The sequence below is a fragment of the Procambarus clarkii genome, chromosome 52 (genome assembly GCF_040958095.1).
Source record: "Procambarus clarkii isolate CNS0578487 chromosome 52, FALCON_Pclarkii_2.0, whole genome shotgun sequence".
Taxonomy (NCBI): domain Eukaryota; kingdom Metazoa; phylum Arthropoda; class Malacostraca; order Decapoda; family Cambaridae; genus Procambarus; species Procambarus clarkii.
Genome location: NC_091201.1, coordinates 8155481 through 8182027, shown reverse-complemented (window position 1 = coordinate 8182027; position 26547 = coordinate 8155481). Strand labels below are relative to the sequence as shown.

Genomic DNA, 26547 nt, shown 5'->3' with positions numbered 1-26547 from the left:
TAGAGAGTCACCAGGGCAGGGCGTGGTACATAATATCTGATCTTAGAAAGAATGCCCACAGTTTTTGAAACTTTTTTTGATATGTTTAGAATGTGTCCCTGGAAATTCAGCTTGTGGTCAATGAGAATGCCAAGGAATTTGCCATCTAATTTGTTACAAATTTGGGTATTGTTTATTTTGAGATTTATTTGATTAGAGGATTTATTGCCAAACAGAATATAGAAAGTTTTGTCAATGTTAAGGGTGAGTTTGTTGGCAGTTAGCCACAGATGGACTTTATTTAGCTCAGTATTTACTGTGGCATTTAGAGCAAGGGGATCAGGACTGGAGTAAATGAAGGTTGTGTCGTCAGCAAATAGGATTGGTTTGAGGTGTTGGGAGGCATTTGGAAGGTCATTAATGTAGATGAGAAAGAGGAGAGGGCCAAGTATGCTGCCCTGGGGAACACCAATGTTGATGGGTAGGGTGGGAGAAATTGTATTATTCACAGAAACACATTGGAGCCTGTCAGTAAGGTAGGATTTGAGGTATTGTAGGGTGTCCTCTGACACCATAATGATGTAATTTAAGAAGAAGGTTTTGGTGGTTGACAGTATCGAAAGCTTTACGCAGGTCCACAAATAACCCAACAGGGAACTCATTTTTATCAAGAGCTGTATGAATCGAGTTAAGCATACTAATAAGTGCTAATAAATACTAATAAGTGCTATATTATAATAAGTGCTATAATAAATAAGTGTTATAAATAAGTGTTATAATATATATGTATTTATAATATAAATAAGTGTTATAATCTATGTTATAAATAAGTGTTATAAATGTTATAATAAGTGCTATAATAATAAATAAGCATACTAATAAGTGCTAATAAATACTAATAAGTGCTATATTATAATAAGTGCTATAATAAATAAGTGTTATAAATAAGTGTTATAATATATATGTATTTATAATATAAATAAGTGTTATAATATATGTTATAAATAAGTGTTATAAATAAGTGTTATAATAAGTGCTATAATAATAAATAAGCATACTAATAAGTGCTATAATAAATACTAATAAGTTGAAGTTATCAACAATGAATAAAGGTAGTTTTAATTCATTAATTTAATTGTATGTTTTAATAAATATTGTTTGGCATTCACACTCGAATATGTGAAAGTTGTAGGTCAATATGTGTTGAAATGAAGTCAAGAAAAAATAACCCCCAAAAAACACAAAATATAGGGATAATTATAATACTGTATATATAATGATTTAGGGGATATATTTAGGGTATCTTTTATGTAAGTGAGAAAGCCCTAATAAAAAGCCCTAATCATCAAAACAACCTAAAGATACAAAGAAAATAGTTTGAAATCAGAGAAAAAATCAACCAAAAAAACCAGCGTTGAATGTAATGAAACGTCACTTTCTGGGTGAGTCCCAGAGGCTCTCCGGAGCTATCCCAGGCTGATATGCTAATATCAGACTTTGGCATCAGTCATGTGTATGGAGTTATTAGGCCTACCGGGGACCACGGCCAGAACCAGGCCCCCTCAGAGAGGCAAGGGGAGCAATGGCCTATAGAAGCCTCTGTGTGGTTGGAAGCATTCTATGTCTGCCATCGACCGGAACAGGCACCCAGAAAGGTAAGCGCCTCAAAACAAACCCTTATTCTGGTTAAAATTGCTACCAAAAGCCGAACTAGTGGATAGAACTCCCCAACCGAAAACAAGCAAACTAGTGTGACGTCACACACTGCCGCGCCGCTGTCTGTGCAGCTCCCCCCTCCCCGGGAGGGGGAAGGGGGAGCCCCAGACCCTACACGCCGGCTACCCACACCTCAGTTCTTGAGGCTGGATGTCAAAAACGCCGACCGGAGGGAGGGAGGGAGGGATGCCGGGGAGCCTCCAGGACTCACCCAGAAAATGGCGTTTCATTACATTCAACGCTGGTTTTCTGGGGGGGAGCCCCGTCGGCTCCCCGGAGCTAACTACCCACAGACGGAAAAAGAGGGACTTACCCGGGAGGCGGTCGTTGCTCACTCCTCAACTCTAAGCCGAGACAATTGGCTGCAACCGCCGACCCAAAGCAACACAGGCCCGACGGGGCTCAGGGACATTCACAAGGTAACGAGCAGCCAGGACCCTGTTCGACCACCAAAATCCCCGCGCCCGAATATCAGACCAAGACATATTCCCAAAGACGGCAGCAAGAGCCGCGAACTTACGAACGTCATGGGCACCGGGATAGACCGCAGACTGGCTGGACTTAATAATCCTGCGGACGACCTGGGAGACCCGAACCCGCGAACAAGGAAGAAGGGAAACCGGATCAACCCACAGCGCGTCCCTGGACACAGAAGCTATGGCGCGCAAATAACGGTGAAGCGCCGCAACTGGACACAAAACATGATGCACCCCCGGCCTGACCAACCAAGCATCAACCACCCAAGGACCCCTCCGGAACGCAGCAGTCTCATTCTTCGCCAGGAAAGAAGGAGACGGCTGCAAACGAACAAAACAATCACCACGACCAAAAGAGCAGAAACCCCTGCGCCGGAGGAGAGCATGAAGCTCCCCTACCCGACCCCCAGAGGCCAAAGCCAACAAGAAAAGTACCTTGGAAAACAATCCTGAACCGAAGGGGCCACAACGAAACGAGGAGACGAAAGGAAAGCAAGCACTCTGTCCAAAGACCAGGACGGCTCAGGCGACACATGAGCAAGCCGGAGGTGAAACAATGCACGAGACAGCTTGCGAAACTGCGCAGACGTAACATCGATACCGAAAGCAAGCTGAAGCGGCTCCGCCAGCGCCGCACGATACGAGGCGACAGTGTTAGGCATAAGATGATGGTCCTGAAACAACCACGAGAGGAAGGACAAGACCACCCGAACAGACAAGGAACTAACACAACGAAGACGCAAAAAGAAACAGAAGGACCGCCAGGAAACTTCATACTGTCGCCGAGAAGAACCCCTCAGGTGGGACACCAACAAGGAGGCCACTTGATCACCATAGAGATGATGATAGACTCGAGTCAAAAAACCCATACACGAAGACTCGAGGAGAAGATCGAACCAGCCACGTGACGTACCGGCCCAATCTGCTGAAAGAGGCTGAGCCGCGGGAAAACCCTTGGGTTCGGACACTGAGCAACCAGCACCTGAAACCAAGGCTGGGCCGGCCACCAAGGGGCCAGAAGGACAACTCTCACCTGGTAAGTCTCTAAGCGAGTCAGGACCTGGAGCAACAGCCGAACTGGGGGAAAGAGGTATAGGTACCCCACCTCGACAAGTCTAGCCGATAGGCATCGACCCCGACGGCCTCACAACCGGGAAAGGGCGCCGCATAAACGGGAAGACGCCACGACCACGCTGACGCGAAGAGGTCCACCTCGTGGCACCCGAACGTCTGGCAAAGCCAACGGAAGGACTCGTCATCGACCATCCACTCCGTGGAGAGGGGAACGAAGCGAGACAGGGCGTCGGCCAAGACGTTGGACACGCCCCGTACGTGAACCGCCAGGAGAGCCAAACCCCGAGAACTCAGCAGACGAGTCACCCGAAGTGACCAACCCCAAAGAGACAAGGACCGCATCGAACCCCCGCGGTTCAGGCAATGAACCACCGGAGAGCAGTCCGAATGGAGCCGAATCGTCAATCCGCGGGCCACCCGAACCCTTCCCAGAGCAAACCACACTGCCGCGAACTCTCGCACCGTGCTGTGAGCTCGACGGAAGGATGGATCCCAACGCCCCTGGCCGGCCTGGTGAGCACTGGTCACAAAACCCCAGCCGAGAGACGACGCATCCGTGTACACATCGAGCGAGGGCTTGGGTAGGCGCCAAGGCACTGAACCCCGAAAAACCCGAAGAGGAAGCTGGTGACGCAGCAACCAACGCAAGGCCCCCAGGGGTCGAACTCTGTGATTGCGAGAGAGGCGGAAGGAAAACCCCCGAAGAAACCAGAACAGCCGTCGAAGCCAAACCCGACCCGGCGGGTAGACCACCTTCGCAAAGTTCAGGCTCCCGCACAGCTCCTCGAGCAACCGCCGGGTGACCCAAGGGCCCTCCAGAAACAGACGAAGGCGGGACCGCAACCGCAGGAGAGACTCCGGAGGGAGAGACAAGGAGGCGGTTCGAGAGTCCCAAACGAGACCCAGCCAAGTTCGAACCTGAGAGGGAACCAGATGAGACTTCCTCCAGTTCACCAAGAACCCGAACTCGGCGAGCTGGGAAAGAACCAAATCCCTACCTAGCAAGCAAGCTGACCGGCTGGGAGCCCAAACCAGCCAGTCGTCGAGGTAGGCCAACACCCGAACACCTAGGAGACGCAAACGAGCCACCACAACCCATGTAAGGCGCATGAAAACGCGAGGTGCCAGGTTCAACCCAAACGGGAGACAATGAAAGCGGTAGCTCAGATGCCCCACAACAAAACCGAGCCAGTCCCTGAATCGTGGATGAATCGGGACATGCCAATAAGCATCCCGGAGGTCCAGGGACACCATCCAAGCTCCCGGCTCCAAGAGGAGCCGAACCTGAGACAGCGTAGTCATCCGAAAGGAGGGGCAATGAACCCAGGGGTTCAGACGGGACAGGTCCAGAATGAACCGCAGGACCGCGCAGTCCCGTTTTGGAACCGGAAACAGACGGGAAACCCATCTGAGGGACGATGTCGTCTCGACACCCAAGCGTACCCACTCCAAAATGACTTGACAGAGCGCAGGGGAAGAAACCTGCCGTTCCAGCCCCGACCCCCCCAGGGGGGGAGGGGCCACCCAACGCCACCGCAGGCCGCGAGACACAACCCGAAAGGCCCACGAATCGTGGGACCAGGCGCGGGTGAACAGTGCAAGCCCCCCCCCCCCCCCATCGCCCCGTCAATGGGGCAAACTGCAAAAGGGCTGGCGACCCTTAACAGACCCAGAACCCCGCTCTGAGCGAACACCGCGTCGACCAGACGAGGGAGGGTCCGCAGGAGGAGCCAAACCCGAACCTGACACCAGAGGCCTACCACAATGAGAGGAACCCTGAGCCCTGGCACGACCTTTCCGGGAAGACCCACCCCGGGACCCACGGAAAACCAACAAGTCCGACATCGGACGACAAGCCGCCGACGCAGCCTGCATAAACTGCGCCACGGCCGACTCCTCAAACAGAAGAGGACAAAAAGGTGAAGAACGCCTAAGAGCCAGAGCCCAAGCAGATTCCACGGAGGAACCCAGCACCGACTGCCGACACGCGAGACGGGAAGCATAAAACAGGGAAACCGCATCCCGCAAAATCGGCGTGAACAGCTTCAACAAGGCAGCCGACGAACGCACAGCCGAGGACAAGGTGCCGGACCCCGGGACGGACCCAAGTGTCCTCACATCCTCCACGAGCCAATCCAAAGACAGCTCCAGGAGGGAAAAAAAAAACACAAGGCCGAAGCCAAAAGGCCCTGGGCGCGCAAGTCCTCCGCAACGAGTGACGCCGAAAGGGTGGGAACCTGCACATGGAGCTGAATAACGCCCACATCGCGGGGAAGGGCAGGGGCAAACAAGCACTCATTCAGGTACTCAAGCTCGCCTCCCAGGAAAACCTGAAGCACCGTGGAAGCTTCCCGCCACTAAAGCGTGTGGGAACGACAGAAGGAATGCCAGGAATCCAGAACAAACAAGGGGCAGTCTGCTAGCCAGGACAACTCCGGAACCTCGTAACGGAGCCAGAAAGGGAACGAAGTCTCAAACCCGAATTCGGACGGATCCATTTCCGAGGCATAATCCGGGTCACGCAGGAGGTAAGCTGCAAAGGCCGCCCGCACCACACCAGGTTGGATGCGATAAGCTGAAAACCTCCGGAAGGACGGAACCGACGTACCCAGGGGAACACGGAACCAAACCCAGGGAGGGGCCGACAACAAATCCAACTCATACGCAGAGGGGGGAAAAGAAAACCCCACTCCTTGTAACAATAAGCCCCGCTCAGAGGGAAGAAAAACCCAGGCGGGGTCCAGCAGGGCCCAAGGCCCCCAAGTCAGCCCCTCCCCAGCCTTGAGGTCCTTCACCACAGGACCCGAGGCCGAGTCCTCTCCCCAAGCCCCGACCCCACAAGACAAGGACGGAGCAGCCAGAAAAGCTGGAGGAAGGGGGGCCCACTGGTCAGACCCAGAAGCTTCGGCCGGGAGACAAGACTCGAATGCCTCTGCCGCCCCCCCGGAAGGGGCACCCCCCCGAAGCTGCCCGAGTCTCAAGATCGAGTAACCCCTGCTCCGACCCCGAAACCCTCAGACGCTTCGGGGCCGGAAGCAGAGGGGGGGACCAGAACGAACAGAAGGGGAAGGACGAGGGGGGGGGGGAACCAGAACGAACAGAAGGGGAAGGATGAGGAGGTGCGGACTGAACCAGGATCGAAGCGACCCCCACCCCCATGTCCGGGTCTCAAAAAGCAAAGCGGGGCAGCCCCGAGGCATCCAGGTGAGCAACCAACCGAGCGCGTTGCAACAGACGAAACCTAGACTGCAACGCACGCGCCCCCTGTACCCGAATAGAATCATCAGAGAATTGGGTAAATTGAGTCACAAGCAAGCAGCAACACTCACAGGACTCAGGGTCGAAAGTATTATCGACCCAACAGGCAGCGTGGCAGAGGCAAAAACAATGAGGGTCACCCTGAAACAAGGGGACCGAGCAACCCTCAAACTCGCACACAGCGAGTGGGGACTCCGGGGTCACATCCATCGGACCCACGCGCCCCCTAGGGGATTCCCAGGGTCCTGAGCGTTTACTTTAAGGGGACTCGCACTCAGGTAGTCCCAGGCAAGGTGCTGCAAACCGGCGCCCAAAACTACCAAGCAAACTTCTATAGCTGAACCCCAGGGACGTGTACACTCACGGGGACCTAGCAGGGAGCGCCACTGAGGAGAACAGTGGAAGGGCAAAAACAAACTGAATAAAATGACAGAACCCCCCACCAGGCAAAAACAAAAACAAAAACAAAACCCCGCAAGAGGACAGCGAAACCCAAGGAACAGAGCTGGCCGCGATGTCGGGAATACAAGCTGTGCAGCACCCTGCGCCCCTACCAGTGCAAACTGCCTCTTACCTGCCGGTAACAAGGGAGAACAGTACACCCAAGAGCCCAACAGGCGGCCGAAAAACCGAAAGGTAAAACGGACCAGCAGAGGCAGACCCCGAGGAGCCTGTGGAAGGTGGCCCCAAGCCCCAAGGGCAGTACTTACAGGGCACCTAGGGAAGGCAGCCCTAGGCGCATGCAGCCCGAGTACTGAAGATAACTCCTGGCTCTCGCACCCACAAAACCAACACCACACGCAAAGCACAGTGCAGTAGCGACACCGGAGCCAGAGCACACGACTATCGCCTATAGCATCAGCCTCAAGAACTGAGGTGTGGAGGGTCTGGGGCTCCCCCTTCCCCCTCCCGGGGAGGGGGAAGCTGCGCAAACAGCGGCGCGGCGGTGTGTGACGTCACACTAGTTTGCTTGTTTTCGGTAAGGGAGTTCTATCCCCTAGTTCGGCTTTTGGTAGCAATTTTAACCAGAATAGAGGTTTGTTTTGAGGCGCTTGCCTTTCTGGGTGCCTGTTCCGGTCGATGGCAGACATAGAATGCTTCCAACCACACGGGGGCTTCTATAGGCCATTGCTCCCCTTGCCTCTCTGAGGGGGCCCGGTTCTGGCCGTGGTCCCCGGTAGGCCTAATAACTCCATACACATGACTGATGCCAAAGTCTGACACCAGCATATCAGCCTGGGATAGCTCCGGGGAGCCGACGGGGCTCCCCCCAGAAAAAAATTTAAGTCCCAAGTTTTGCTAGTTGTGATCGACTTATTTGTTGACCAATTTTATTCTATTTTCACACAGTTATGAAAACATGCATTCTCCAGGATGTAAAGGTTAAAACAAAATCAGATAATAATCAAAAGAGAAAAAATAACTAAAATCTTAAAAAAAAAATCCCCTAAAAAAAAAAATTTTTGGAACATTGATGAAAGTAACATATATTAACAGGGACAATGTATTTATATGATATATAACAAAATAGATCACATTAACATAGTTATTCACTATGTTTTGTGTTATTATGTATTACTCAGCTATGATATAAAGGCACCAACTGCATATCCTCTTTGTGGACACTTCTTACTACTATTCTTCTTCTTTGAGCATAGGACAGGTGCTTGTATTTCTTTATTACTGCATAATCCTTCAGTTACAGTTATTAGGAGCTGTTCTTATCAATAAAACGTTCTTATTTTTCAAAAATTTGTTTAAAATCAATTTCTGAAAATATTGTTATGAGAGTTTTACGACACTGAAGCCACTAAGTTGGAGATTTCCTTAGCATTTTTAAGTTATTTTTACATAATTTGTATATTTTTCTATGTTATGGCCCCTAAATTCGCGGTAATATGCGTGGTCTAAGGGTTAAACGCTTCCTTGAGGGTTGTAACAGAACCCATGGGCACCACACTAGAAATAAATATCTATTTGATATTCCAAATATCTGTTCCAAGATTTTCCAACCAAACTAGAAAAGCTCCGCAAATCAAGGATCCCAAAATGTGGAATGATCTTCCCAATCACGTCAAAGGCTGCCCCTCTCTCAACCAGTTAAGAAAAAATTAAATAATACCTAATCAACTCCATGTAACCTACCTCACCTCCTAATTGTCAACCTGTCTTGCTATTCTCAAACTTTAATGTTTAATGACTAACTTGTATAACTGCTGATATCTGCCATGTATAAATTTAAAAGAAAATTATAATCCATCTGTTTATTTAGCTAAAATTACTTGTGCTATTCTATTGCAGTTTCTGCTGTTCCATTCAACTTGTAATTATTATCTTTTTTTTTTCCTATTTTAGTTCAATTCATGCTTTTGATCTCAATTATTTTTAAGTCTTAGTTTTTAAGCTTTTCCCACTTCTTGCCAAAAACACTGTGTGCATTAGTAGATTTAGGCATAGTACATACTAGCTCTATCTAGCAATCCGACATTCAGTTTGAAACTTAATTTGTATGTACAGTATATAGTTTTACCTGAACAAAAATTATTATTATTACTGTATTATTATTACAGTACAGTATTATATTATTATTAATACTCATCTTGAATATGATCCAGTATTTTGACATCATCTTGTTCAACAAGAGATGTGACACAACTCAAAGTATAGACGATCTGACATTGAATAATTGTGTAGATGAATATGAGAGAGGTTTAACAATAATTTACTAAATTCCTATTGATAATGATTATTTTTCCAATACCAAAAACACACTACACATGTTTATACACTGTATCTATGTGGACCAAGGGTAAAAATATAAATTTTCTCTTGGACAGCTGGAGAGCAACAAGACACTGGATGCTGCTATTTCCTTGTTAATACAGTATCTCCATTGGTACTGTATGTAAAGCAGATATTCTAGTATTGTACTGTATAATTTGAGAAGAATCTCTTTTTTATTCATAAGTATTCCAATAAATTTAATATAACTATTTTTTGTCCATTCCTAAATATTTCCCAGACAGCAAGCCTACACTGTGTTTAATACAGTAATGATAAAATATCCTTAGCCAATACAAATCTTGATACCAGAGGCAAAATTATATTGAATTGTGTATTCAAATTCATATTTATATTCAAAAGAATGTGTACAAAGAACATAGAAGTAATGTGCAATTGTGCAGACAGGAGTTACACAAACTAATGAAGCCACTATTATGCAAAGCATTTTGGGCAAAACATAAAATAATTTGAAAAAATTATTTAATGGTAAACAAGTAAACACTTAATACAAAGAGAAGTCAGCTAACAAACTTTAGAAAGTGCAAGAAAAATAACAAATGAATACAATAAAAAGGTGATACTTAATTATGAAAGGCACAGACTTGGCTACTGACTTGGAGGAGTCAGTAGCTCTAGCAACACTACAGTAGTTTATTTACTTAATAACGATGTGAAAATACTATGGAGTAATTTAGAAAAGCAGCGTTAACATAACTTGGGAGTAATATACTGTAGTACAATTTAAGTTTAAAGGGGCCAACACTTAAAAATAAATTAGGATAAAAAACATGCGTTGTATGTAATGAATTGCCATTTTAGGGTCAACTATCCAGGCTGAATGGATATGTATAACTTTCTGGCATCAGTCAATGAGCACGGAGTTCTTGCTTGTCTCGGACCATGTTGAGATTATCTTGAGATGATTTCGTGGCTTTTTAGTGTCCCCGCAGCCCGGTCCTCGACCAGGCCTCCACCCCCAGGAAGCAGCCCGTGACAGCTGACTAACACTCAGGTACCTATTTTACTGCTAGGTAACAGGGGCACAGGGTGAAAGAAACTCTGCCCATTGTTTCTCGCCGGCGCCTGGGATCGAACCCAGGACCACAGGATCACAAGTCCAGCGTGCTGTCCGCTCGGCCGACTGGCTCCCCTGAGCCGACCATGAGCCAGAACCTGGCCCCCTCAAGAGAGCAATAGCCTATAGAAACCCTTGTGTGGTTGGGAGCATTCTATGTCTGCCATCGACTGGATCTGGCACCCAGAAAGGTAGGCGCCCCAAAACAAACCCCCTCTTCTGGTGAAACTATTGCTACTGAAAGCCAAATGAGTGGACAGAATTCCCCAAATGAAAATTAACAAACGAGCATGACATTATGTTGCCGTACCGCTGTTTGTGCAAACCTCCCCCTCTGGGAGGGGGAAGGGGGAGCCCCAGACCCCCACGCTGGCGATCCACCCTGCAGTTCTTAGGCTGGATGTCAAAATACACGAAAACACCGCCGAACGGATTGAGGGAGGAATGCTGGGGAGCCTCCAGGACTCACCCAGAAAATGGCGTTTCATTACATTCAATGCTGGTTTTTTGGAGGAAGCCCCATCGGCTCCCCGGAGCTACCTACCCAAAGACAAGGAAAAACAGGGACTTACCCGGGCGGCAGTCAGTCCTCACTCCTCAATGTGAAGCTGAGACAACTGACTGCAACTGCCGACCCAATGCAACACAGGCCCTAGAAGGTCCAGGGACATTGACAAGGTAGTGAGCGGTCAGGACCCTGTTCGACCTCCAAAAACCCTGTGCCTGAATGTCAACCCAAGACATGTTGCCAAAGACGGCAGCCAAAGCAGCAAACTTACGCACATCGTGGGCACAAGGATAGACCACAGGCTGGCTAGCCTTAATAATCCTGCGGACGACCTGGGAGACCCGAGCCTTGGAACGGGAAAAAAGGTAAACAGATCAACACACAGCGCATCCCGGCCACTGAAGCCGTGGAGCACAAATAACAGCAGAGAGCCGCAACTGGACACAAGACATGATGCACTCCCAGCCTGACCAACCAAGCATCAACAACCCAAGGACCCCTCCAGAAAGTAGCAGTCTCATTCTTCCCCAAAAAAGAAGGAGATGGCTGCAACTCAACTAACCTACCACCAGGGACAATAGAGGAGAAACCTAAAGAGCAAAAACCCCTACTGCCGGAGGAGAGCATGAAGCTCCCTGACCCAACCCCCAGAGACCAATGCCAACAGAAAAAGAGCCTTGGAAAAACAATCCTGAACTGAAGGGGCCACCACAAACTGAGGAGAAAAGAGGAGAGAGAGCACCCGGTCCAAGGACCAGGAGGGCTCAGGTGACGCATGAGCAGGAAGGAGGTGAAATAACGCACGAGACAACTTCCGGAACGGAGCAGATGTAACATCAATACCGAACACAAGCTGAAGCGGCTCTGCCAGCACCGCAAGATACGAGGCGACAGTATTCGGTATAAGATGACAGTCCTGAAACAACCACGACAGGAAAGACAAAACAACCCTATCAGAGACCGAAATACACCTATGCAGTGATAGGAAAAACCGGAAGGACCACCAGGAAACCACATACTGCCGCCAAGATGGAGCACGCAGACGGGAGACCAACAACAAAGCCATCTGCACCCCATACAAATAAGGATAGACTCGAGTCAGAAAGAACTGACACAAAGACTCGAGAAGAGCGAACCAGTCTCGTAACGGGAAGGACCAATCTCCTGAAAGAAGCGGAGCCACGGGAAGACCCTCGGGTTCAAACACTGAGCAAACAGCGACTGAAACCAAGACTGGGCCGGCCACCAAGGGGCCAAGAGGACTACTCTCCCCTGGTAAGTCTCCATGCGAGCCAGAACTTGGAGCAACAGCTGAACTGGGGAAAAGAGGTACAGATAACCTCACCTCGCCCAGCCCTGCCTGAAGGTATCAATCCTGATAGCCTCGCAGTCGGGGAAGGGCGCCACGTATAACAGAAGACGCCTCGACCACGCCGATACAAAGAGATCCACTTCCGGAGGCCCAAACGTTCAGCAGAGCCAGCAGAACGAGTCGGCATCGACCGTCCATCCCGTGGACGGGAGAATGAACCGGGACAGGCCGTCTGCCAGGACATTCCCCCGAACGTGAACCGTAAGGAAAGTCAAACCTCGAGAACTCAGCAGACGAGTCACCCAAAGCGACCAGCTCCAAAGAGCCAAGGACCACATCGAATGGTCCCCTGCGGTTCAGGCAATGAACTACCAGGGAACAGTCCGAATGGAGCCAAATCATCAATCCGCAAGAGACCCCGAATCCTCCAGTGACATCCATATAGCCACGAACTCCAGCACCGTGCTGTGAGCCCGACGCAGAGACAAAACCTACCACCCCTGGCCGGCCTGGTGAGCACTGGTCACAAAGCCCCTGGGCCAAGAGACGACACGTCCATAAACCCATCGAGCGAGGGCTCGGGTAGGCACCAAGGCACTGAACCCCGAAAAACCAGAATAAGAAGCCGGCGATGCAGCAACTGATGCAAGGCCCTCGGAGGCCGAACTCACCAGTCGAGAGAGAGGCTTAAGGGATGTCCCCAAAGGAATCAGAACAGCCGACGAATCCACACCCAACCTGGCGGGTAGACAATCATGGCAAAGTTCAGGTTCCCGCACAAACTCTCGGGCAACCGCTCCGTTACCCGGGAGCCCCTCAGAAACAGACGAAGGCAGGAACGAAGATGAAGCAGAGCCACCAGAGGAAGAGACAAGGAAGTAGCCCGAGTGTCCAATACAAGACCAAATCTGAGAGGGAACCAGATGGGACTTCTGCCAGTTCACCAAGAACCTGAATCTGGCTAGCTGGGAACGAACTAAATCCCTGGCGAGCAGACACACAAACAGGCTGGGAACCCAAACCAGCCAGTCGTCTAGGTAGTCCAGAACCCGAACACCTAATAGACGCAGGCGGGCCACCACGATGCAAGTAAGGCGAGTAAAAACGTGAGGCACCAGATTTAAGCCAAATTGGAAGGCAATGAAAGCGGTAACCTTGACGTCCCACCAAAAAACCGAGCTAGTCCCTGAATCGCAGATGAATTGGAAAGTGTCAATACACATCCTGGAGGTCCAGGGACACCATCCAAGCGCCCGGCTTCAACAGAAGACGGACCTGGGACAGAATAGTCATCTACAAGGAGGACAATAAACCCACGGGTTGAGACGAGACAAGTCCAGAATGAACCGGAGGTTCGAGCAGTCTTGTTTCGAGACCGGAAACAGGCGGCAGATCTACCTAAGGGATGAGGACGTTTCAACAATACCCAAGCAAACTCACTCGGAGACGACTTGACAGAGCACTGGAGAAGAGGCCTGCCCCAAACTTCCCAAAGGAGGAGCCACACAACAAGCCGCACGAAGTGACCCGAAACACCCACAAATCGTGGGACCAGGTGCAAGCAAACAAAGTGAGCCTCCCCCCACCGCCCCATCATTGGGACGAACCGTAAATAAGGCTGACACACCTTACGAGCACCCAAATGGTGCAAAGAGCGATCCCTGCCCTGAACAGAAACAGACGGCACAGAAGGCTGTGCCAGCTCTGAACCTGACACCACTGGCCTACCATGAGAGACAGAATCCCGAGCCCTGGCACGACCCTGCCGGGATGGCCCCACACGAGCCCCCTGAAGGACCAACAATTCCGACTCAGGACAGCAACTAGCCGAAGCTACCTGCAGATACTGCATCACCGTAGATTCTGCAAACAGCAACGAACAATAGGGCGAAGACAATCTAAAAGCCATGGCCCAAGTGGATTCCAAGGAAGAAGCAAGCACTGCCTGCCGACATACAAGGCGAGAAGCAAAAAACAGCGAAACCGCATCCTGCAGGAGGTGTGCGAACAGCTTTAACAGCGCAGACGACACTCGCACTGCCAAAGGCAACGCACCAGACCCAGAGGTGGCTCCAAACTCCTCCACATCCACCGCAAGCCAGTCCCAAGACAGCTCAAGGAGGGAGAAGAACTGCAGGGCTGAAGTCAGCACGTTCCGTGTACGCAAGTCCTCCGTGACCAATGCAGCCGAAAGGGAAGGAACCTGCACATGAAGCTGCATCACACCAACATCCCGTGGAAGGGCAGGGGCAAACAAGCACTCATTGGGCTGCTCAAATGCGCCCCCCAGGAAAACCTGCAATACCATCTGAGCCTCCCACCACTCAAACATGTGAACCAACAGAACCTATGCCACGGCTCCAAAGAGAAGAAAGGGCAGTCTGCTAACCAGAACGACTCCAGAACTTTGTAACGAACCCAGTAAGAACACGAAAATCCATACACAAAGGAACACGGACTCATCACGAAAGCAAAATCCGGGTCACGCAGGAGGTAAGCCACAAAGGCATCCCACACCCACTGGCACTAGACTCGGGAAGATGGAAACCTCCGGAAAGACGGAACCGAAGAACCGACAGAGTCACGGAACCGAACCCCGAGGAGGGGTAGATGCCAAAAGTTCTGCTTGTAATCCGGTCAACTCGTACATGGAGAGAGCAAATGAGAACCCCCACGCCCTGTAACACCAAGCTCCACTCCGAGGATACAAAAACCCATGCGGGGTCCAATGGGGCCCAAGGCCCCCAAGTCAACCCCACCCCTGCCCCAGGAACCTCACTCCAAGGATCTGGGGCTGAGCTGCCTTTCACACACTCCGCCTCTAAAGAAAAGGCAGGAGCAGACGAAAAAGCAGGAACGAAGGGGGCCTACTGGTCAGACCCCAGAAGCTCCAGCAGGAGAGCCAGGCTCAAATGACTCCACTGCCACCCCGGAAGGAGACTCTCCTGACTCCGAAACCCTCAGATGCTTCGGAGCCGGAAGCAAGGCGGGAAGGAACCGAATGGACAATGGAATGGAAAGGACAAGGGGGGGAGGACGGAACCAGAGCCAAAGCAGCTCCCACCCCCAAGTCCGGGTCCCCTAAAACCAAAACGGGGCAGTCTCCGGGCATCCAGGGAAGCAACTAACCTAGCACGTTGCAGCAACCTAAACCTAGCATGCAACGCAGCTGCCACCTGCACCTTCATATCATGATCAGTAGCTTGGGTGAAATGGAGCATGTACAGGCAACAAACGTCGCATGAGTCCGGGTCAAAAGAATCACAGACCCAAGAGGCAGCATGGCAGACACACAACCGGTGATTGTCCCCCAGAGACAAGGAGAAAGAGCAACCTTCCGACTCGCACGAAGCAAGAGGGGACTCAAGGGTCACATCCATCGGAGCCCTACCGAGAGGCAAATATGGGCAACAAAGACCCCAGTTGACTCCAAGGGCGGCCAAGTACCAAGCAGTAAAAAACAGCGGGGATAGATCCGGAGGTGACTTGTGGAAGGTGGCCAAGCCCCAAGGGTAGTACTTACAGGGTACCTAGGGAAGGTGGCCCTAGGCGCATGCAGCCCAAATACCGAAGAATATTACTCCTGGCTCGCACACCACCAGTAGACACAGTCCAAGCCACAAGGCACAGAATCTGAGACAAATTGTTGGAGCCAGAGGCACAAGACCATGCCAGTAGCACATCAGCCTGAGAACTGCAGGGTGGATCACCGGTGTGGGGTCTGGGGCTCTCCTTCCCCTCCTGGGAAAGGGGGGGTTGTGCAGACAGCGACTTGGCGACATAATGATTTCATACTCGTTTGCTAATTTTCGTTTGGAGAGTTCTGTTCACTCGTTCAGCTTTTGGTAGCAATAGGTTCACCCGAATAGGGGTTTGTTTTGTTGCATCTATCTTTCTGGGTGCCAGATCCGGTCAATAGCAGACACAGAATGCTCCCAACCACACCGGGGGGGTGGGGGGGGTTCTATAGGCAATTGCTCCTCGTGCCTTTCTTGAAGGGGGGCCAGGTTCTGGCTCATGGTCCCCCGGTAAGCAAGAACTCCGTGCACATTGACTGATGCCCAGAAAGTTATCCATATCCATTCAGCCTGGAAAGCTCCAGGGAGCTAACGGGGTTCCCCCCAGAAAAGGACATGATTAAACACTTAATACATGAAATACAACAATTAGATGACACAATCAAGAAAGGACATACAGGTACAGTATTAATAAATAAATAAAATTTAATTTAAGATTAACACAAAAATAGCTAATTACGAGGGAAAATTTTAGTGAAATTATCTACATGATATTGAGAATAGTTCTAGTCTTTCTTTTAAACTGATTGAGAGAAATAAAGCTTTTAACCACATTTGGGAGGTCATTCCACAATTTGGGACCCTTGATTTGCATAGCATTTCTGCTTTGGTTGAGTCTCACTCTAGGAATACCAAAGAGATATTTGTTCCTCATGTGGTAACCCATGAGTTCTGCTACAGTCTTTTAGGAAGCTCTTAAGGTAAGGATTGGCATTGCAGTTCAGTGTTTTATAGATATGGAGAATGCTTGAGAGTATGCGCAGACGATATTTAACATGTTCAAAGATTTCAGTAGGGTAGCAGAGTGGTGTCTGGGACTGAAATTTATGATTGTTTTAACTGCTGATTTTTGTTTAGTAATTATGGGTAGGAGGTAATTAAGGGTGGTAGATCCCCCCAAGCACAGCTACCATAGGTGAGATATGAATAAATAAGTGAATAATACAGAGTAACTAGGGCAGGGCAAGAAACATAGTATCTGACTTTGGAGAGAATTCCTATTGTTTTAGAAACTTTTTTTAGTTATACTGTATATTGTATATGGCAATGGAAATTTAGTTTGTTATCAATGTGAACACCAAGGAACTTTCCTTCTACTCTTCTTGTAATTTATGTACTATTAATTCTTAGATGAATTAGATTGTTTGACTTATTACCAAACAATATATAAAACATCTTGACGATGTTAAGGGTAAGTTTGTTAGCAGTCAACCACAAATGGAATTGATTTAGTTCCGTATTCACCATGTCATTTAGAATAAGAGGGTTACCATTTGAGAAAATGAAGGTTGTATCATAAGCAAACAGAATTGGCTTCAAATGTTGAGTGGTATTTGGAAGAGCATTGATATATATGAGAAAGAGGAGTGGACCAAGTATACTACCCTGTGGAATGCCAATGTTAATTGGGAGAATGGAAAAGTAACCTCGTTCACTGAAACATACTGCTGCCTGTCACTGAGGTAAGATTGCAAGTATTGAAGGGAGTGACCTCTGACTCCATAGTGTTGGAGTTTGAGAAGGTTATTGTGGTTAACAGTGTCAAAAGCCTTATGCAGGTCAACAGACCAATGGGAAATTCTGTTTTGTCAAAAGCTTCACGTATTAGGTTAAGCATATTTATAAGAGCATTGTTGGTGCTTTTATGGGGCCTAAAGCCATATTGGTTTCAACTAAGTATATTATGATTATCATAGAAATGAATAGAGCTGTTTATACATGAGTTTTTCAAAAATTTTGGACAAGATGGGCAGGTGTATATTTCTTAGTGGTGTATAAAAGGATGATGATATGCAAATATAGAATAATAGGAACAGAGTTCTAATCTTTGTTACATCTTACTTGAAAAAATGTGCATTTAATTTCTACAAAAGCATAAGAGACTAAAATTAAACTTAGATATTACATTCTGAAGAGCTTTGTTACAAAAAAAAAAAAAATTGGCTAGTGGCCAAGTAAATTTCTTATACAAACTTATGAAAACAAAAATACCTTACATTTTTATTTATTTATATACAAAAGTTCTTACATTCTTGTAAAGTCATTAGATTAATTAAGATTAAGGATCTGGAGATTAATTAAGATTAAGGATTAAGGATCAAAATTAAGATTAAGGATCTGCCCGAAATGCATAGCATTTCGGGCAGATCCTTAATCTTAATTTTTCCCGGAATATGAACTGCCAAATCATTTCAGAATCAGGTACCCATTCACTGCTGGATGAACAGAGGAGTACAGTTAAGGATTGTCACCTAGTCAATCCTCCCCATCCTGTATACGAACTCAGGCCAAATCACTTGCAAAGTGTGGGACGAGTGTATTACCACTACACCATGGAGACCTTTATGGGAAGTTCATCTAGGAATGTAATGGAACAATATTTTTAAAATGAAGCTGACAATTTTTAAATAATACGTTAAATCTGTGGATAGTTTATATGCATTTATATGATAGTTTATATGTTTACATGCATTTCATACAATAATAAAAAATGATACTCATAGAATTCATCAAACTGATACACGATATGGTGTCATAAAGTTCATTTGTTTACTGAGGCTTCCTTTAGTCAAGACAACCTGAAGTTTATTGCTTTAATGCACTAATATGTGTCTTCTTATACTTTTTCTTTTTTTTCCTACAACTAGGACACACAGGAGGCCTGTCACTTATAGGCTGTATTACAACCTGTGCTTCTTCATATCAACATTTTAACTATTTACCCCTTACACTCTAGACATTAATTACATTTGCCATTTATATGAACTGACATGTGACGTCTCAAATTAATACGGTGCCTATATCTTTTCCCACATTTTGAACATTCATGAGGTTTATCATCAGTATGTACTAACATGTGAATTATTATAGCCCTACGTTCTCTGAATTTTCTCCCACAATCAGCACACTCAAATGGTTTAACACCCGTATGCAATGTCCTGTGAGCATTCATATGCCCAAGACGAGTGAACCCCTTCCCACACTCAGGACACTTATAAGGTCTCTCACCAGTATGCACAATCCTGTGCCTATTCATCGTTCCAACTACACTGAATGTTTTCCCACACTCAGGACACTTGTGAGGTTTATCACCCGTGTGCAAAATCATGTGCTTTTTCAAAGTTCCATGTTCAATGAATGTTTTCCCACATTTGGGACATTTGTGAGGTTTAGCTCCAGTATGAAGAATCATGTGCCTCTTCATATATCCAAGACGAGTGAACCCTTTCCCACACTCGGGACACTCATGAGGTTTATCACCTGTATGCACCATTTTGTGCCTCTCTAAAGTTCCACGTTCACTGAATGCTTTCCCACACTCTGGACATTTGTAAGGTTTATTGCTCATATGAACAATTCTGTGCCTCTTCAGAGTTCCACGTTCACTGAATGTTTTCCCACATTCTGGGCATTTGTGAGGTTTAACACCAGTATGCACAATTCTGTGAGTCTTCATATGTCCAAGTTGACTAAATGCTTTTCCACACTCGGGGCACTTGTAAGGCTTAACACCCATATGTACCATCATATGCCTCTTCATAGTTCCAAGTTCACTGAATGCTTTCCCACACTCAGGACACTCATGAGGTTTCTCACCTGTATGCACCATCATGTGAGTCGTCACATGCCCAATGCGACTAAATGTTTTCCCACACTCAGAACACTGGTGGGGTTTTGCCATTTTTATTACTTTTGCACTTTATATTTAAGTTATCGCCTCCCGATGACTGAAGTTGCTTTGTGATATGTGTTGTCTCTCAGAAACCAACTGCTAGGTTGGTTAATCAGGCCCTGGTGTTGTTGGTGGTCATGGTTTTAAGGTTATAACTACACTAAGCATATAAACTTCTCAATACTGATATCAAGAATATTGCTATTGCTGTACAGTATTTGGACTGAGGTGGCTACAGGACAGGATGTACCCCATTTTTCCAGGTGCAGGTGAATAATCTATGTAGGGCACCCTACAGATGCAAGCTGCTCGGTCTATAAACTCTGATGTATGGTCTGCAGGAAGTGATAGGACAGTCATGGGACAGCATAATGATACTCCTCATGCGGTCTATGGCTGTTGAATTGAAAGTAAAGTGTAAGGCAGATGTTTAAATCCAAAACCAGTCACAAAAAAAAAATGTCTTGGCAGCTTGAAACTGCAGAGAAACAGAAAATGGTCCACGGCCTCCTTCTGACTCCATCACTTCCATTATGGGAAGTCCAAAAGTTACAGGCAGTGGAGATGGACCACCATGCTCATATGTCCAATCTGCATTCGTCATGCGAGCATTAAGACGGTGGTTCCGATTCCTCGCACATCGGTCTGGAGAGGCACTGTCACTAATTACTGCTAGACGAGTGGGTTACTTGCGAGACATAACCTCCTTTCACCTAAGTCCATACCCACCAGACGGAGCACTAAGAAAGTTTCACAAAGTAATTCCAGTAGGAACGCCTCAAACGGGCTTGAGGTATGGGCCAAGGATGCAGCAGCTACAACGCCGTTTTTCAAAACTACACCCGAGGATTGGGGGTATCCACAGCAGGGAGGAGCGCCAAGCATATTGATATGGGCCTTTTGCGTGAAGGTTAGGTGAACGGTGTTGATGTTGTTGGACGCTCACGGTACTGTGCTAATGCTAACATTTTCTTTGACATACGATACTTGGGGTAGACTATGGTAGATATAAATATATTTTGGTTTGATTATTTTTTTTATTTTTTATATACAAGAAGATATAATGAGAACTAATTTATTAAACCAAAAGTACTACGAATATACCACCAATATACCTTGGTGGTAATAAATTGAATTGTAATGTCAATCCTGACCTTCAACGCTTCCTGGAAGGTTGTAACAGAACTCATGGGCACCACACCAGAAACAAATACCTATTTGATATTCCAAGAGTTAGACTTAATCAAACTTGGAATGTTCTACAAATCAAGGGACCCAGAATGTGGAATGACCTTCCCAATTATGTCAAAGATTGTACCTCTCTAAACCAGTTTAAGATGAAAACTAAATACTACCTAATTAACTCCATGTAACCTACCTTACTTCTAAATGTCAACCCATGTCTTACTATTTAAAAAAAAATAATGCTGTTTGTTGACCAACTTGTATATTGGCTATTTTCTACCATGTTCCCCCCTTTTTTTATCTTTTATTATTTTGTTTTTCATTCTACACAATTTATACTTTAAGTTCAATTACTATTAAGTTTCAGTCTAAGTGTTTTTCCCCCCACCTCTCCTTGCCCGAAACGCTATGCGTACTAGTGGCTTTAGGTATTGTATGTACTACCTCTATCTTTAAATCTAACAGAATGTTTGTACTGTAACGCTGCAACTATGTATATATGTACTGTTCCTAACTAAATTATTATTATTATTATTATTATTATTATTATTATTATTATTATTATTATTATTATTATTATTATTATTATTATTATTATTATTATAAGAACTACCACCTCTCTGGATTGGCATACACTTATCAAATCAAATGAAATCAAATGTTTATTCAGGTAAAAGTGCATACATACAAGATGAGTTACAAGCATAATATTGGATTTCTAGATACAGCTAGTACATACAATGCCTAAAGCCACTAATACGCACAGCATTTCGGGCAAGGTGTGGGGGAAAAAACACTTAGACTAAAACTTAATACTAAATTAAAAATTCAAATTCAAATGTTTATTTAGGTAATTGTACATACATACAAGGGGTGACACAAATATTGATGAATTTATAAATAGAGCTAGTACATACAATGCCTAAAGCCACTATTACGCAAAGCGTTTCGGGTAGGAAAAACGCTAAAGACTAAAACTTAATACTAATTGAGATTAAAGTATAAAATGTGTTGAGAAAATATAAAAATAAAAAAAGGGGGGAACATGGCAGAAAAACAACAAAAATACAATTTGGTCGACAAACAGCATTGTTTAAAAAAATAACAGACATGGGTTGACATTATAGGGGAAAGGTAGGTTACAGCGAGTTAATTAGGTAGTGCTTATAGTTTTTATCTTAAACTGGTTGAGAGAGGTACAGTCTTTAAATGAGAAAGCCGATGAAATTGTTAAAATGGCAACTCGTCATCTAGTGATACATAAAACAATTCAACCCAGCCTAGAGAACATAAAAAACATCATCACCAAAAAACTCTCACACCTCAACAAAGCTTATCTTTTTTTTGAGATATATACAAGAGTTGTATACATCTCAGAATCTTAGATCTACCCTGTGTGGTGGCAGATCTAAGCCTTTGTACTCAAGTATTTTCAGCACCATTTATTTCTTGTTCCATCTGCCCTAAGCCACTGCTCTTAGTCATTTTACCACCACAACACAGATTAAGTTTGACTCTGGGGATAACAAAGAGATATTTAAGTCTGGTGTGGTGATAATGGGTCCTATTACATCTGTCCAGGGAGAGTTTCAGAGCAGGGTTTGCATTTAAGAACAGGGTTTTGTAAATGTAGTTGACACAAGAAAATGTGTGGAGTGAGATTATGTTTAGCCTGTTAAGGGATTTAGACAAGGGGGCAGAGTCCTGTCTGAAAGTAGAGTTTGTAATTATTCTAGTAGGAGATTTTTGCTGGGTGATGATGGACTTGAGGTGGTTTGCCGTGGTTGAACCCCCATGCACAGATACCATAATTAAGATAGGGATAGATTAGTGCATAATATAGAGAGATGAGAGCAGAGTTAGGTACATAAATGGCCACTGCTTGATCGCAAGCGGGGATGTTTCTGATGGGAGAGAAAGAAACATTTGCGCAGCGCGTCCCGCGGCGTTGCGCGGGCAGTCTGGGCCCGTATAAATACGGGGGCACAGAGGGGCTCTGCCCTCACTCCGCCTGCCCCCGCCGCTGCCCACGCAAAGCCGAGTTTGCAGAGTTCCTAAGAATTACTAAGTAAAGTCAGACAGGATGTACTATTTGCAGTATTCGCGGGCCCTTATTTTAGCTTCACGTCCCCTGGCCCTGCATTTTTGCCTAGTTTCATCGGTAGTTACAGTAGTTTATGCTTAGCTATTGCAGTTTAGTTTCCTCAGTGGTTACAGTATTTACGCTTGGCTCTTGCAGTTTATTCACGTTACTTATTTGGTTATATTTATGTTATGCTTCACCTCCGTTCTCTTAATGTAAAAATGGTTATATATGCACGCCGATTGTATACCCTTATTTTGTACCTGCAGATATCACGTGCCATGCCTTGCCCCTATTCAGGTGACCTGGACAGGGGGGTGGCCCCCACGTTGCCTTGGGCACGGTACACTCCAGCAGATGGCGGCGTCGAAGCGTCGTCGGGAACGTCGTATATTTAATGATATCCCGTTCTTTGCCTTCCTAAGACAATGTAAATTAAGATTTTCACACACTTTATATGGAAGGTTTCTTATTTTGTATTTGCAGACATCTCGCGACATGCCTTGCCCTTCCTCTTAATTACGTTCTACATTTCAGCACTAACATGCCTCCTGCTTTCAGATTACCACGGATTCTTTTTCCCAAACAGCCTACCTTAATTTACTCCGACAGTTGATGCTTTGCTCATGTCGCATGTTTAATTTTGCGTTGCTGTGTTCAGTATGTTTGTTCATTTTTCCTTGCCTTACGTCATTAAGTAAAGTCAGCCAGGATGTGCTATTTGCAGAGTTACTAAATAAATTATTAAGTAAAGTCAGCCAGGACGTGCTATTTGCAGAGTTACTAAGTAAATTATTAAGTAAAGTCAGCCAGGATGTGCTATTTGCAGAGTTACTAAGTAAATTATTAAGTAAAGTCAGCCAGGATGTGCTATTTGCAGAGTTCCTAAGTAAATTATTAAGTAAAGTCAGCCAGGATGTGCTATTTGCAGAGTTACTAATTACTAATTACTAGTCTTTTGCTGGGTTACTTTTATGCTTCTCCCCTTCCTGTCTAGGTATGTTTAGGTATGGCCAGCGGTGCGGATACAAGACACTCCGTACATTGACAACATCGCACACTAATATTTTTACCACTTCGGACACCAGCTTTAGACGTTTCGCATATGTGTACGTGTTCCATATTAAAACGACAATATAATGCTATTAACAATTAAAATCTTCTATTTAACAGGCATATAGTTATTAAATGAAGTTTAGTGATGTAATAGACATAATCCGGAGTTGGTAAGGACGCCGCCCGCCAGCGTAAACACAACACACCCGAATGCCCACAAACACGATACAACGCACAAAACACAACACTTCTGTCAGTTTTTGGATAAACTCCTTTTATATTTATTATGTGAGAGTTATACGTGTATAAAATGATAACTATTATAGGTAAGCGCCTAATATTTAATATCAATCAATAAAAAAGAAGTCAGAAGCCACACGCCTGTCTGTACATGTCTTTTGTGTAAAAGTATTTTGGGCGCTCATGTACTTGTGCGCTAGCTGGCGTTCACAACTGTTCTCGCCTACAAGCATTAGAATTAAACAAACATTTATTTTTTCATTTATATACAAGAAGAGAAGGCTACCCTTGAGTCTGTAATATTCATCTGATCACTGGTCTCCCATTTGGTCCTCATTGCTTTATCTTACTATTATTGAATGTCAATAACCGTATTATGCAATTTCAATTTCTTCTATTTCTTTCTTTATTATGCACCCCATACCCATCCCGTGGGCGGTGGTGTAAAGGATTACAGAGGCACATAATCAGTTCAGGAACTGAACCCTCTAGTTCGTTTAGCTAAGCAAATAACAATGTTTGACGCTAGTTACAAAATTATTAATGTTGTATACACATGTACACACACTCATACATATATATATATATATATATATATATATATATATATATATATATATATATATATATATATATATATATATATATATATATATATATATATATATATACATATACATATATACATACACATACATATTTAATCACCTACACAAATACACACATCAATAATCTTTGTGTCACAGGTGATCAACAAGAGGGTCACAACAGTCACTATAAAAGGCACTTTGCATCTATAGTGAGTCACACAGTTACTAGTCTTGCTGCAAACCCACCCAACTGGGCGGCAGCTATACAGTCATGTGCTCCACACCCACCCAACTGGGCGGCAGTTTTACAGTCATGTGCATGCATTACCTACAGTAAGCAAATTTTGGATTCTTCGCTAAGATTTCGGGCAGCATATCATTATGAATGAAGTACTTACACATTTCATTATGCAACTTTAATAAAGTTGTCCTTCAGCCTTTTGTAGTGTTCAGCTACCCTTATCTTCTGTATGTTCCTCACATTACCAGTATACACAAACATTGACATGTAGGGATAGAGACTCTCAGGTAAGTTAGTAATTTAAATGCACAGTAGCAGTCCTAGGCGTTCAATCCCCGACCGCCGTCCAAGTGGTTTGGCACCATTCCTCCCCATCCCATCCCAAATCCTTATCCTGATCCCTTCCCAGTGTTAAATAGTTGTAATATATATATATATATATATATATATATATATATATATATATATATATATATATATATATATATATATATATATATATATATATATATATTTTTATATATATATATATATATTTATATATATATATAATTATACCAGTATAATCTAATAATATATACTGGTCTAATAGAATAATTAGACCAGTTAATACTCTCACTCGTTCTGTTAGGATATGTTAGCTTGATAAAACTGACTGTTCATTGTTGAGAAATGTGTTAACAAACAATATATCTGACGTTATCAAGACTGTAGCTTGCTTAGCAAAAGGAACTTTTTTTAAATTTGGGTTCAGTTTAACTACCGCTCAATGGATGAGTAATTGGGGCATAATAAAGGAACTAAGCTGATAAAATGAAAGATGGGAAAACAACATTAGAGAGATAAACTCGAGAGACGTTTTCATGTTAACAGGCCGAGAAAGGGCCCGGGTACAGGTCCAGAAAGGGCCCGGGTACAGGCCCAGAAAGGGCCCGGGTACAGGCCCAGAAAGGGCCCGGGTACAGGCCCAGAAAGGGCCCGGGTACAGGCCCAGAAAGGGCCCGGGTACAGGCCCAGAAAGGGCCCGGGTACAGGCCAAGAAAGGGCCCGGGTACAGGCCCAGAAGGGGCCCGGGTACAGGCCCAGAATGAGCCCGGGTACAGGCCCAGAATGAGCCCGGGTACAGGCCCAGAAAGGGCCCGGGTACAGGCCCAGAAAGGGCCTGGGTACAGGCCCAGAAAGGGCCCGGGTACAGGCCCAGAAAGGGCCCGGGTACAGGCCCAGAAAGGGCCCGGGTACAGGCCCAGAAAGGGCCCGGGTACAGGCCCAGAAAGGGCCCGGGTACAGGCCCAGAAAGGGCCCGGGTACAGGCCCAGAAAGGGCCCGGGTACAGGCCCAGAAAGGGCCCGGGTACAGGCCCAGAAAGGGCCCGGGTAAAGGCCCAGAAAGGGCCCGGGTACAGGCCCAGAAAGGGCCCGGGTACAGGCCCAGAAAGGGCCCGGGTACAGGCCCAGAAAGGGCCCGGGTACAGGCCCAGAAAGGGCCCGGGTACAGGCCCAG

The 26547-nt window shown here is 45.9% G+C and overlaps 1 protein-coding gene across 1 annotated transcript; it reads right to left on the bottom strand.

The window, feature by feature from the left end:
* Positions 1–9621: 9621 nt before the first annotated feature.
* On the bottom strand, positions 9622–20584 carry LOC123752388 (zinc finger protein 708). Its single transcript, XM_045734445.2, has one exon. It carries the CDS (start codon positions 19659–19661, stop codon positions 18720–18722), a length of 942 nt encoding a protein of 313 aa, XP_045590401.2. The 5' UTR covers positions 19662–20584; the 3' UTR covers positions 9622–18719.
* Positions 20585–26547: the final 5963 nt, after the last annotated feature.

What these genes read in the sequence shown, in the direction of transcription:
- LOC123752388 (XM_045734445.2), bottom strand. Translation starts at nt 19,661, where the DNA reads ATGGCAAAACCCCACCAGTGTTCTGAGTGTGGGAAAACATTTAGTCGC.